This window comes from Lissotriton helveticus, chromosome 11 (assembly GCF_964261635.1).
Source record: "Lissotriton helveticus chromosome 11, aLisHel1.1, whole genome shotgun sequence".
Taxonomy (NCBI): domain Eukaryota; kingdom Metazoa; phylum Chordata; class Amphibia; order Caudata; family Salamandridae; genus Lissotriton; species Lissotriton helveticus.
Window position 1 is genome coordinate 1,078,392,233 of NC_136072.1, and position 13,589 is coordinate 1,078,405,821.

General features: G+C 47.9%; 1 protein-coding gene across 4 annotated transcripts in view; it reads right to left on the minus strand.

Moving 5' to 3' along the window:
- The window catches only part of CIT (citron rho-interacting serine/threonine kinase), a 1,315,032-nt gene that overhangs the window by 548,406 nt on the left and 753,037 nt on the right, over positions 1-13,589 (minus strand). For all 4 annotated transcript variants that reach the window (XM_078667654.1, XM_078667653.1, XM_078667652.1 and 1 more), the window contains exon 28: positions 21-125. In XM_078667654.1, the coding sequence (XP_078523780.1) occupies positions 21-125 (105 nt within the window). The remainder of the gene's footprint in view (positions 1-20; positions 126-13,589) is intronic.

Here is a 13,589-nt window from a genome sequence, read left to right on the forward strand (position 1 = left end):
TATGTGCATAAGGTTTGTACCTCATCCAGAAGTCTCTGTTTCAGCTCTCGCTCAGTCTCAAGTTTTGTCTGTAGGCTACGAGCATTCATTTCCAGCATAGCATGCTTCTTCTCCAGGTCATTCAGCTGTGTAGGAAATAGATGCAGGTTAGTTTGCAAGACAGGCCAATAAAAGCTATGGTATGGGATCAATATTGATCTCCAGTGCACTGGAGAGTAAAGGTAACTTATGTTGGAGCGGTTGTAACTGCGGTAAGGCCATCATTGCTATTTTCACTGTAAAAAAAGCTTGCCGCCAACTTCATGCTAGTTCTGCAGCAGAAGCGTAATATGTAAACAGTAGTCTATTGTGGACGTGAAAGTAGCCAATGATATGAGGCTGGAGAGCCAGTAGTATACCTTAACAAGAGCAATAAGATGAACGGCTTGCCACAGTGCTGATAAGCAGTGAGAAGCATACAGGGAGAGCATCACAAAAGTTAGAAAACACAAACAAAATACATAGGTACTGGTCAGGGCTCAAACAGCACATTCAATTATTGTATAACAGACTACAGTTTTTTTTTTTTTTACCTAAGAACGCATTGTCTTTAAGAGTGGCAGGTTAGAGACCAACATCTGATTGCATTTGCCACCTAGCAATTACTTACCTTTCAAAAAATTAACAGTTAATGGTTTAGAACTAAGTCTACTGTGTGTATGGGACTGGTGGGTTGATGTTTAGCCTAGTCAATATATGCTAAACAGGAATTGCTCTGATGGTGGATTAGGCTACCAGAAAATGCATGCTGTGAGGAGATTGGAATAGACACAAAATATTGTACGTGCACAGCTAGCAATAATAAATCTGGCCCTCACCATCTCCCGTATGAAAGAATTCTGCCAAATTGGATGACCACTCAGCCTTCTAAGCCACCATGACAAAAGCTTACCTGCAGAAACTGCAGTAATGCATTAGATGCAATGGGTCAGAGGACTACTTTGTGACTAACAACGGGAAGTTTCTGCATTCATAAGAGCGATCACCCAACCCAAAAAATTGCATTTTTTTTAATGGTAGTAGTGGTTAATTTACCTAACTCTGCTAAACCTCCATTTACAACATGAAAGCCTGCTTTACAAGAGCTGCTCAAGAATTTAGACCTATGCACTGAGAAAATTGCTAGGGTAGAATGGGCACCTATACCCCTCCCCCCCCCCCCTCCCCCCCGCGACACAGCCCCACAAGTACCCAGTATAAACAGCCACATTTAGCAAGTTCTCTGTTCCAGCCAAAGCATCTGCAATGAAAGACTGAAAACGGGATGGATGAGAGCATTTGTGGTGGCCTGGAAGAAAACAAACACTTGCAAAAAGAGGAAGAACTTGCCAGCAATGTTGGTTCACTTTGGTACTTCATCTTCACAGATTGCTAAAATATGAATATACATGTTATATGGAGGTAAATCATTCAGATGGGGAGATCAAAATCCCAGAATACATAATGCAACTTTTTTTTTTGCATCGTCTCTAGCATGAAGACACCTTTTGAAGCCAAAAGCTATACCACTTGGAGTTAGATTTTCTTTGTACTTTAAGCAGTGTCTACATAAAAGAATATATATATATATATATATTAGAACAGTAAATCGAAAACTGACATGCGGTGGATACAGAGTTCTGATAAATTACAACAGATGGTGTGCAGAGTCTGGCTAAAAAAGCATGAATGATGCTCGGTACAAGTATGTGGGTATCATTGTTAAGTGGTGTAGTGCTTATAGCTTGTGGAGATGGTGAGGAGGACTTCATGTTGGTAATACCAGAGGTTCAGGCATGAAGCTCGGATGGATGATGATCTGCACTAATGTGGATAGAGATTGGGAGTAGTGCTCATAGTTGGGAGGTAAGACCATGGAGACAAGCTATGGTGGTTAGGCTACACCTGTAATAAAGAGGTGACGTATTCCAACTCTACTCACTGTCACTACTGCTAATTCGACCAAACAATTATAACAGCTCAAGCAGTAAAACATGTTACTGCTAAATATGTTTGACTGTCATTAATGTGAATATTGGCTGAGGTCAACAATGGTAATCACTTGGCTCCTGGTCATTACTCCAAAACTTGCCTTCTAATCACTATTGCTTATCCAAACTGATGGCCACTATTGACAATCCTGGGTGGTGGCAAATAGTGCCTATTCTATTTAACAGGAGTTCCCGATAATGGTATCAGCGATCAACAATGGTAATCCTTAACTGCTCCAAAACCAGGTCTTGAATACTGATGGAGCTCACATTTCATCTTGAGTCTGGCATTGTTTTATTTTTGTGCTTCAGACAGACTGCATTTAAATTGACACGCACATTTTGGTGTATGTGAAAACCCATGGCACATGAGACATGAAATGAGGCCCAGTAAGTCTGAAATGCTTGTGCTGAATTAACATGTGTTTTTGCAGTGTAGAGAAAACTTCTGATTTCAGCTGCCTTTTTTAGCTTTGAGGATAACCATAGAATGTGTTCTCTCTTCCCAACTCTTTTTCTTGTAATCTACACCACTGTTACGGTCTTAAAAGACTTTGGCTTTGTTGCATATTTAGATAAAACATGTTCAGTTCCTAACACATCTTATAATGTTATTAATTTACCATGCACCAAACACTCCACGCGGGACAAACGCTTTTTTGTATGAAAAGCTATCTAAAACATTAAAGCATGTTGCTATGAGTATGTATTAACTGTGCGCGCTTTGAAATTTTATACTAGTGCATGTTGAACTGCAGTGGACAGAGGAGTACATAGTGCTGAGAAACCCTGCTTCAATGAAACTATGATCTAGGAAAGACCAGACATTGTGGCAAGTAACATGGGGAGGGGTTAATGTTGCGACAAACTGTTAAGTAATAAGAGAGTAATGTTTAAACTTAGGATAAGCATATAATAGAAGATAGAAGATACAATAACAAGGCGCTACAGCACCTTATTGAAGTATGACATACTAAAGTTTTTTGAGAAGCTGAATAAAGATCCAAAGAGATGGGAAGAGTTAGAAGTGTCTTTGGCACACGAACATCACCTGCAACAAAAATGTATTCCTCCCTTTCAATTTTATTTCCGATACAATTTTTCTCTCCGAAATACCTGCAAGTGTAGTTAACAAAAAACTTTAATCACTATTCTTTTTTTTGAGTATGTTAAAAGTACATAGAGAATTAAGAATTCTAAAGGAGGACAATTAAAAGATAAAGGAATGCATAGATTTTTTTCTGGCTGCACAACTGAAAGCAATTTCTAATTGGGTTGAAGGATCTGAAAATAAACAAAAGCACTGAGGCAAAGTGACACACATATTCTACTTGACAACTTACCCTAGCTCAACAGCAGGCATTGGCGTCCAGCTACAACTTTGGCCACTGCAACAGCAGTAAGAAAGTTTACATACCTGTAGTCTTGGTTCTACATTGTAATTGTAAAATCCGTATTTGTAAAGTGCAAACTGCTCACCCTTACGGGTCTCAAAGTGCCGGGGGCCGTCGTGGAAATTAAGTGAGCTATTGCCCAGAATCACATGGTGCAAAGCAGCCGCCGGGGATCGAACCGTGAACCCTGTCCTCCGAAGTCAGCTGCCCTGGCCGCTGCACCACACCTCTCCACATTGTAGATATCTTCATTGAAGTAATAAACGATTGAAAAATTCTCTGCAGCCTGCACGGACCCTGGATACCTTTATGCATAGCTCTTTTATTGAGATTTCATTGTAGACTATCTTAATTCCTGAGTTTATGTAAAATCGTAGGAAATGGAAGTCTATCAGACATGACAGTTTCTACTTATTGTCCATAATATTTCTATGATTTGTCCAAAATAATGTGCACTGCAACATTAGTCATGCAAAAAAAACCTATAAATATTGAGCACACGAAGATAGAAAATGCAGTTTGATAGGCTTACATTAGAAGCAAAGAAAAATATATATCCTTTTAAGAACTTGGGTGGACCCCCCTCTTTCCAAAATGCATTGAACTGGCAGCTGCCTTCCAGAGCCAGACCTCAGACCTCTTTTTACATTTTTTTTTTTACGAATGAGAGCATATAAATATTAACTATTGCCCAAATGTAACCACCTGGGAGGGGGTTGTGTTGTTTAGGGCTTCAAAGAAGATTCCTACCAGGACTACAGGTATATAACATTTTTTCCTGAGTCATAGGATCGTCAATGATAGTCATTAACACTTAACAAGAGATGGGTCTAAAACTTATGAACCTACTACAGTAGCAAGCTAACAGTATAAAAGGCAACTGATAGGCAATAAAAAGAAAAGAGTGCTTGAGAAATCTGTAGTATAGGGAAGAACTGCACCTAAAAGCTTCCTAAGCGTCTCTTGTCCAAACTTCGCTTCGGTTTGAGTAGCTGACTCTAGACCAGGGGTCTCTAACACGTATCCCCAGAGCTGCCAGAAGCTCACCAGCTGCCAGCAGGAATCTCTTGGACATGGAGCCCAACCTAATGCGCAAGTTACTTAACTTCGGTAACGATATATCTGTAAGAGACATTAGTGACAGATTCCTTACCTTAGAATTACCCCCAGGCGTCAGACTGGATCCAGAAAGTTTTAGTCAGCAGTACCCCTGTGCGTCAGAAGGTGGCATCGTAAGGCTCCGCGTCCGTCGTAGGCATCGTGATCAACGGGATGACGTCGCTGCAGCTACTTAGACGCCGCCCTCGCGCCCTGACGTCCGTTCTGTACACGACTTTCCACGCCAGGAACGCAGAGCCATGCAAGATACTAACCACTGGTGCATTGAAACTAGGGCCCTGAAAAGGATGACCTTAACCATAGAAATCAGTTCACAGAACGGAGAGGATGGGTGGGGTGGTAAGGAATCTATCACTATCTAATATCTCTTACAGATATATTGTTACCGAAGGTAAGTAACTTGTGCATCTGAAAGAGACACCTTAGTGATAGATTCCTTACCTTAGAATAGATACCCCCAGCAAAACCAACCCCGGTGGTGGGTCTGCAAACCAAGTTTACACCAGAAAGTCACGGAGAACAGAACGTCCAAAGAAGCCGTCTCTCCGGACTTGGCAGTCAAGGCAATAATGCTCAGTAAAAGTGTGCAGCGAGGCCTACGTGGCTGCCTGACAGATGTCTTGCAGGGGACACCACATCCCAATGCAATAGTAGCTGCTGTGGCTCTGGTAGAATGGGCGTGCACCACCACCGAAGGTTCCTTTTTAGCCATAGAATAACAGCCTTTTATACACAAGACGACCCAGCAAGAGATAGACCTCTTGTGTACCGCCCAGCCTTTCTTGGTGCCTACGAAGCAAACAAAGAGCTGGTCATCCACCCGGAACTGTTGTGTGTGATTCGGGTAAAATGAGAGCACCCGTTTTGGGCCCTGACGGTGAGGCCTCTTTTCCTCTCAGGAAGGGTGCGGAGGTGGAAAGAAAGTGGGCAGTGTGATAGTTTGCCCAACGTGGAAGACTGTAACAACCTTTGGCAAGAAGGACGAGTGCAGTGCACAACCTTGTCCGGATAAACAGACAGAAAAGGAGGTTTAAAGAAAAGAGCCTGGAGCTCACTCACGAGCCTAGCGGAGGTGATGGCAACCAGGAAAGCAGTCTTTAAGGTCAGTAAATGAAGAAGACAGTTGTGAAGCGGCTCAAAAGGAGCGCACATCAAATAAGTAAGAACCCGATCCAAGTCCCACAGCAGCACCACAAAAGGAACAGGAGGGAAAAGGTGAGCAATTCTACTGAATTTGAGAAATCTACTTATGACAGGGGACTTGAAAAGAGAGGGCTGTTCAGGGAGCCTGAGAAAGGCCGAAATTGCAGAATGGTAGCCCTTAATAGTGCCCAGAGCAGAAGCCTGCCGGGCCAAAGAAAGAAGGAACAAAAGGACTTCTGACATAAGGGCAGAAAGGGGTTCTACGACCTTTGCTGTGCACCATGCCACAAATGTGTTCCACCTGCAGGCGTTTACCGATTTAGTGGAGGGACGCCTGGCTGCCAGAATGATATCACAGACTTCAGGAGGCAAGTCAAATGGAATCAACTGTCGCTGCTCAATCTCCACACAAGGAGGTGGAGGCTGGACAGTTTCGGGTGGAGGACCGTTATGTTATGTTAACTTATAGAGCGCACGTACACCAGTGGGTTTCATGGCGCTGAGTCTGAGGGAGGCAGCCCAGAGTACCAATCATAAGCTTGCTCAAACAGCCAGGTTTTCAGGGCCTTCCTGAAGACCAGGAGATTGTCACAGCTCCTAAGTGTCAGCGGGAGGGAATTCTAGAAACTGGAAGCTAGGTAGGAGAAGCAACTGCCTCCTTGCCGTTTACGATTGAATAAGGGGATTGTTGCCAGGTGGAAGTGTTAAGTTACGCAGGGGTTCGTATTTAATGATTATGTTTTTTAATAAATCTGGGGCTGTTGCCGTGCAGAGCCTTAAAAGCTAAGCATCCCGTCTTAAAAGAAGCCCGTTGGGCCATTGGTAGCCAATGAAGTTTCGACAGTCCCGGTCTAGCTTACTGCTATTAAGGCTGTTTCCAGATGAGTCTTGCTGCCTGGTTCTGAACAATATGGAGTCATTTTAGCAAGCCCACTGGCAGGCCGAGGTAGAGAGCGTTCGAAAAATCGAGCCGCGAAATTACCAGGGCTATCACCACCTGTATGAGGGCTGAGTGTGTCAGCAAGTGGGCAATTTTCTTAATTTTCCGTAGTTGGAAAAAACTGGAAGAAATAACTGCTCCCACCTGTCCTGTGAGCGAGAGGTCAGCATTAAGAATGACCCCAAGGCTTTTGACCGAGGGGGAAGGAGTAGGAGGGGATCCTAGGTCCGTCGGCCAATAGTGCGGGCCCCAGCTAATATCACTCTTCCCAGGCAACACTAGTTCCGTCTTGCCTGGGTTGAGTTTCAGGTGGTTCAGGTCCATCCAGCGCTGTATGTGAGACATGGTCGCCCGGAACTCTGCCTCGGAGTCTGGGGAACTCAGTGGTATTATCAACTGAAGATCATCTGCGTAGTTAAAAATGTTGATCTTGCTGTTTTTTAGAGAGTGTATCAAGGGCCTGAGATATAAATTAAACAATAGCGGCGATAAAGAAGAACCCTGAGGAACCCCACAGGAGGAGGTAGGTTTAGGAGCGGTGAAAGTTTCAAGCCTTACTGATTGAGTCCGGTCGGCAAGGAAAGATTCTATCCATCCGAGTACGGGTCCCCTTAGGCCAGCCTGCTCGACACGGTTCAACAGAATTTTATGGTCGACCGTGTCGAACGCGGCCGACAGATCCAGAAGCACCAGGGCCTGGCGGTCACCCAGGTCAGAGTTTGCTCTGACAGTATCCAGGACAGCGAGGATCACAGCCTCTGTTGAATGCGCCGGACGAAAGCTGGCTTGATTGGGTTCTAAGTAGTCAGAGCGTTTGATGAAGTTCGAGAGACATCTCGACACGTGGGCCTCCAGTATTTTATCCATGAAGGGGAGAAGGGAAATAGGACGGTAATTTGAGAGATTTGTGGGGTCTGCCCCTGGTTTTATTATGAGGGGAACAACCGTTGTGTTCTTAAAGGCGGTGGGAACCTTGCCTTGAGCGAGAGACTCATTAAGGCAGGGGAGTACGCTCTGAGGTAGGGCCGAAAATACTTCTTTCAGAACGTGTGGTAGGCAGCTGTCATTAGGAGACCCGGAATTGACACGGGACATAAGCTCCAAAAACGTTTTAGGGCAGATAGGTTGAAGGGCGTCAAGTGGTCGTTAGAGATGTCATCCAATGGTTCCCTGCTGGAAGAATTAGGGAGGCTGTCTTTGATGACAGTGATTTTATCTTTGAAGAAATTGTTCAGTGAGTTGCAGAGCTCTCGAGTAGGGGTCTGAGTGGATGCGGTTCTCCCATCATTACATAAGTCATTCACTATCTTGAAAATTTCTTTGGATTTATTTTGAGAGTTTAGTATTTTGATAGAAAAGTATGCCGTTTTAATATTCAGAATGTTTTTTCTATATTCCCTGCGAGCCATGGAAAATTCCCCCTTGTCTTTCATGGCATATTTTGATCTCCATTTCCTCTCTTTTTGGCGTAGCTCAAGTTTTTGTTTTTTGAGGTCGGAGGTGTCCCCAGCTACTGTGACAGAAGATCCTCCCGTAGAGGCAGGCGGATCGGGAGATCCATGCTGATACTGAGTAACTCGGGATACCAAACTCTTTGAGCCCAGTCCGGGGGCCACAAGAATGACTTGGGCCCGGTGGCACTCTGGGTAGTAGTGGTATAGGCGAAAAGGCGTACAATAGACTGCAACTCCACTCGTGACGAAAAGCGTCGCTGAGCGAGTGCCGCCTTGGAACTTCTAACGCGCAGAACTGCTGACATTGAATGTTCTCTTCGGTGGCGAATAGATTTAACCAAGACTCTCCCCACTGTGGAAAAAGACCTTGCACCACCTCAGAGTGAAGACGCCATCAGTGATTCATCATGCACCTTCAGCTAAGTTCGTCCGCCCTGGCGTTCAAAGAACCTGCCAAGTTTTGAACCACATGTACAGAGATGCAGAGCCTCCTGACATAGGGTCCATGACCCCACCTCACCTTGCTTGTTGTAGAACCACATGGCAGTGGTGTTGTCTGTGAACACCTGCACTACTCTCTCCTTGACAGAAGGAAGGAATGCCTTCAGTGGAAGCAGGATCGCCCGAAGCTCCAGAAGGTTGATATGGAGCCTGGACTCCGCCGGAGACCAGAGGCCTCTGATCTCCGCCTCTCCCATGTGGCAGCCCCATCCCAGGAGGGACGCATCCGTCACCACTGTGTGCTCCGGTTGGGGAAGGGAGAGTGATCTGCCGCTGACCCAATGCTGATTCGTGAGCCACCACTGCAAATGTCGTGCAGTGCCTTCCGAGATCTGGACGTACTCGGACAGGTTCCCCTGATGATGCGCCCAATGGAACTTCATGTCCCACTGCAGAGCCCGCATAAGCCATCTGGCATGATTGGTCAGCAGGATGCAGGAGGCCATGAGGCTCAACAGCCTCAAGGCCATCACGACCAAAACCCAGGACAAGGGCCTAAAGAGCGGAATAATAGGCCGAATGTCCCGGACTCGCTTTTCGGGAGGATAAACCCAAAACTGCACCGTGTCCAGAACCTCTCAGATAAAGAGGAGCTTCTGAGGGAATCAGGTGCGACTTTGGCACATTGATGGAGAACCCCAGCAAATGTAGGAAGTCAGCCGCAGTCTGGAGGGGGGAGACGAATGCCTGGGGCAAGCCCGCCTTCAACAACCAGTCGTCGAGGTAGGGGAAGACTGAAACCCCTGAACTGCGCAGATGAGCTGCGACCACCGCCATCACTTTCGTGAACACCAGAGGGGCGCTGGTAAGGCCAAAAGGGAGCACGGTGAACTGAAAGTGCTTGTGGCCTACCGTGAACCGCAGATAACACCGGTGGCCTGGCAGGACTGGGATATGAAAGTAAGCGTCCTGCAAGTCCAACACTACCATCCAGTCTTGCGCGTCCAGGGCAGACATGGGATGAGAAAGTGTGAGCATCTTGAACTTCTCCTTCCGGAGGAAGCGATTGACGTTCCGAAGGTCTAAGATAGGACGCAGGCCCTTGTCCTTCTTTGGAACCAGGAAGTAGTGGGAGTAACAACCACGACCTACTTCTGGTGTCGGAACGTGCTCGATGGCCCCCTTTGCCAAGAGGGCCGCAGCTTCCTGCTGGAGAAGTGTCAAGTGATCTCTCGACATGTGGTGGTACTGAGGTGGCATGGCTGGAGGGGTAGTATCGAAGGTGAGGGAGTAGTCCCGTCGGACTATCTGTAAAACCCACCTGTCTGAAGTGATGGTGCGCCAGTGGGAGAGGTGAAGGCGAATCCTGCCGCCCACTGGCATTTGGTGGGCCTGAAACACCAGACTAGGAAGGTTTGTAGGCACTGGTGGCAGGGGAGGTGGTGGACTTACCCGCCCGTTGGCCCCGTGACCCACCACCGCGGGTCCCACATCCGTGGTTATACTGAGACTCTTGCTGCGCAGGCCTGTGGCTTTGAAACAAACGTGTTTGGGCACCCCTTCCTTGGCCACAAAAGGAGTGCAAAGCAGAAGCCGAAGGAGTGCGTGTTGCCAAAAGGCCCAAGGACTTGGCGGTAGCCCCTGAGTCCTTAAAACGCTCTAACGCACGGTCTGCCTTGTCGCCAAAAAGGAGAGTGCCATCAAAAGGCATGTCCATCAGAGTGTTCTGGACATCCCTAGAAAAGCCAGTCATCCTCAGCCAGGCATGACGGCATATCGCCACTGTCATCGAAATCGCTCTGCCTAGCGAGTTGGCAGTGTTAAGGCCACAACGAATCGTGAACTTGGCTGCATCTCTCCCCTCAGCAATAGCTTGGGAGGGCACCGCCAGGGCTTCCACCTGCGCCACCAAATCCCACACAGAGTGGGAATAACGGCCCAAGAGGCATGCAGTGTTCACAGACCACAACCCTGAAATGGCGGAAGAGAAAATGTGCTTCCCAAACTGCTCCAGTTTCTTGGATTCCCTGCCCGGAGGTGCGGAAGTGAATGCGCCCGAGACGCAGAGGCTTGGACAACCAAGCTCTCAGGGGTAGGGTGTTGGGAGAGGAAAATGGGGTCGCGCCGGGGCCGGGCGATGGAGTTGGGCTACAATCCTATCCACAGGAGCCCGTGTGTTGGTCCTTGACCAGGTGCCCAAAAGAACATCTGAAAGTGCATCATTGAAGGGCAGCAGCGGCTCCACAGAGGAAGCCGCCGGCCGAAGCACTTCTGTCAGGAGGTTAATCCTGACGGCCACTGTAGGGAGCTCAAGGTGGAGAGCCTCTGCTGCCCTAGGCAACACCACTGAATAAGAGCCACCCTCCTCCGTAGCCAAGGTAGGAGACTGTGCGCCAGGTTCTGGAGAGAAAGCCAGATCACCGGCATCCTTCAAATCCTTTGCCCAGTCCAGGTCTAAATCGCATTGGGCTGCGAGAGGGTCTTCAGACCCCTCCCAGTCCTCCCTGTCCTCCATAACCTGCTGGGCAGGTGGGAAAGAAGGAGGATGGAGAAAGGGATAAAAATTCCCCATCGGTATCTGAATCAGCGTCGATCGACACCAGTTCGGCACCGTCTCCATGTCGGGGTGGAAGCCTGGGACGACATCGGCTGGGGAGCCGGCTGACGCCGGCGGCGTTGCCGTAGACATCTATGCAGGTGGAGATCATACAAGGTCAACCGACATCGGCTGGGATCCATGCATGGATCCATGGGGGTCTCGCAGCGCCGGAGCCATCGACTAAGAAGGGCGAGGACACCCAGTCGGACCCACGGGGCCCGAAGGCGCGCCAGCAGGGCCCGACGGGCCAAAGAGACGGCCCATGGCTGACAGAAATGCCTGCAGCTGGGCCTGAGTCGCCAACGTAGCCGGGAAAGGCGGGTAGGCCATCGGCAACTGCGTAGGCTCTGCCGGAGCGGTGGGAGTGGCACCACCCACACTGTCAGCCGTGTCACGCGACATGCTAGGGGAAGGATTAGAGCGATGCTCTCGCAAAGTTTTCGGAGCCACGGCCCGGCAGTCAGGGCACGACGTGGGGTCGTGGTATCGCCCCAGGCAGTAAAGACACTTGCGGTGCGGGTCCGTCACCGACATTATGGGGGGACAAACCTCGCAAGACTTGAAACCGGGCATCCCTACAACACCAGGAGTCAAAGACTCAAAAAAAGACAGAAACAAAAGTCCCAAAAAACTCAGTCAAAAATTGACTGGGGTTACGCTCTCTCCAGATCTGCGCTTGCTGGCGTGAAAAAAGAAAGAACTGACGTCAGCGCGCGAGGTCGGCATCTAAGTAGCTGCCACAACGTCATCCCGGCGATCACGACGCCTACAACGGACACGGAGCCGCACGACGCCACCTTCCGGCGCGCAGGGGTACTGCTGACAAAAACTTTCCGGATCTAGTCTGACGCGTGGGGGTAATTCTAAGGTAGGGAATCTATCACTAACGTGTCTCTTTCAGATACGCATTTCAGTGGATCGGACACCTCCTTGCTGTCTCCTGCATTGTGAACGAGTCAGCACTGTTAAGATGTATATCATAGAAGCGTCAATGAGCCTAATTAATCCCCAAGTCCCATGCACAAACACACTTATTATATGACTGACAGCAAGAAGTGGGCAATTTAACCATTCACCATACAGCAAAGGTCCTGCTGAGGAGAGCCCTGGCACTGTGAGTTACACTGTGTGGAAGCCCTGGTCTGGAAAGGAAGAGCAGTGTACTTCAAAACTGAAACTGCAAGAGTTGAAGTGTGCAAACTTAAAAAGGAAATCTGAAGATGACCATGTCAGATGTAGTAAATACCGTACTAGTAGTTATATTAGTAGTTAGAAATGATTTCAATTGAATAAAGGTAGCTCTCATTATAGAAAAGGTTGGAGAACCATGCTCTAGAAAATAGTGGCCCGTGAATGTGCTCACCGATTTCCATGTAGACACCTTGCACATGTCAGTTATGGGGATATATCTAACCCAGTTGTAGATGAAATTTGTCATTTTGATTTGGCTAAATGCACAAGTTACTTACCTTCGGTACTGATATATATGTAAGAAACGTTAGTTAGTTAGATATCCCCAGGCGTCAGACTCAATCCGTAAAGTTTTCGTCAGCAGTACCCCTGCGCGTCAGTAGGCGTCGTCTGCGGCACCGCGGCCGTCGGCGGCGTCGTGATCACTGGGATGACGTCGCTGGAATACTTAGACGCCACCCTTGCGCGCTGACGTCAGTTCTGTACGTAGCTTTCCGGCCAGGAACGCAGAGTCATGCAAGAAACCGACACTGGTGCCATGAAACTAGGGCACTGACAGGGAAACTCCTTAACCCTAGATATCGGTCCGCAGAACGGGGAGGATGGGTGGGGCGGTAAGGAATCTAACAAACTAATGTTTCTTACAGATATATCGTTACCAAAGGTAAGTAACTTGTGCATCTGAAAGAGACACTTTAGTGATAGATTCCTTACCTTAGAATAGATACCCCAGCAATACCAACCCTGGTGGTGGGTCTGCGAACCAAGATCACACCAGGATGTCCTGCAGAACCGAACGGCCAAAGAAGCCGTCTCTCCGGACTTTGCTGTCCAGGCAGTAGTGCTTGGCAAACGTGTGCAGCGAGGCCCACGTAGCTGCCTGACAAATCTCCTGCCTTGGGACTCCCCGTCCCAAGGAAGTAGTAGCCACCGTGGCCCGATTGGAATGGGCGTGCAGCCCCTCAGGAGGATCCTTTTTAGCCAAGGAATAACAGATCTTGATGCACAAAACAACCCACCGAGAGATGGTCTGTTTGTGCACTGCCTGTCCCTTCTTAGCGCCTACGTAGCCAACAAAAAGTTGGTCATCCACCCGGAACTGTTATGTTATAGCTAATTTATATATCGCACGTACACCGGGTTGGTTTCTTGGCGCTGCTTGGAAAGGTAATGGGTAGTAATTTTATTCACGTGATTACTCAAATGCCTGTCTAAACAGCTATGTTTTTTGGAGTTTGCTGAAGGTCATGAGGTCTGTACAGGATCTGATTTCTAGGGGCATGGAGTTCCAGTATCTTG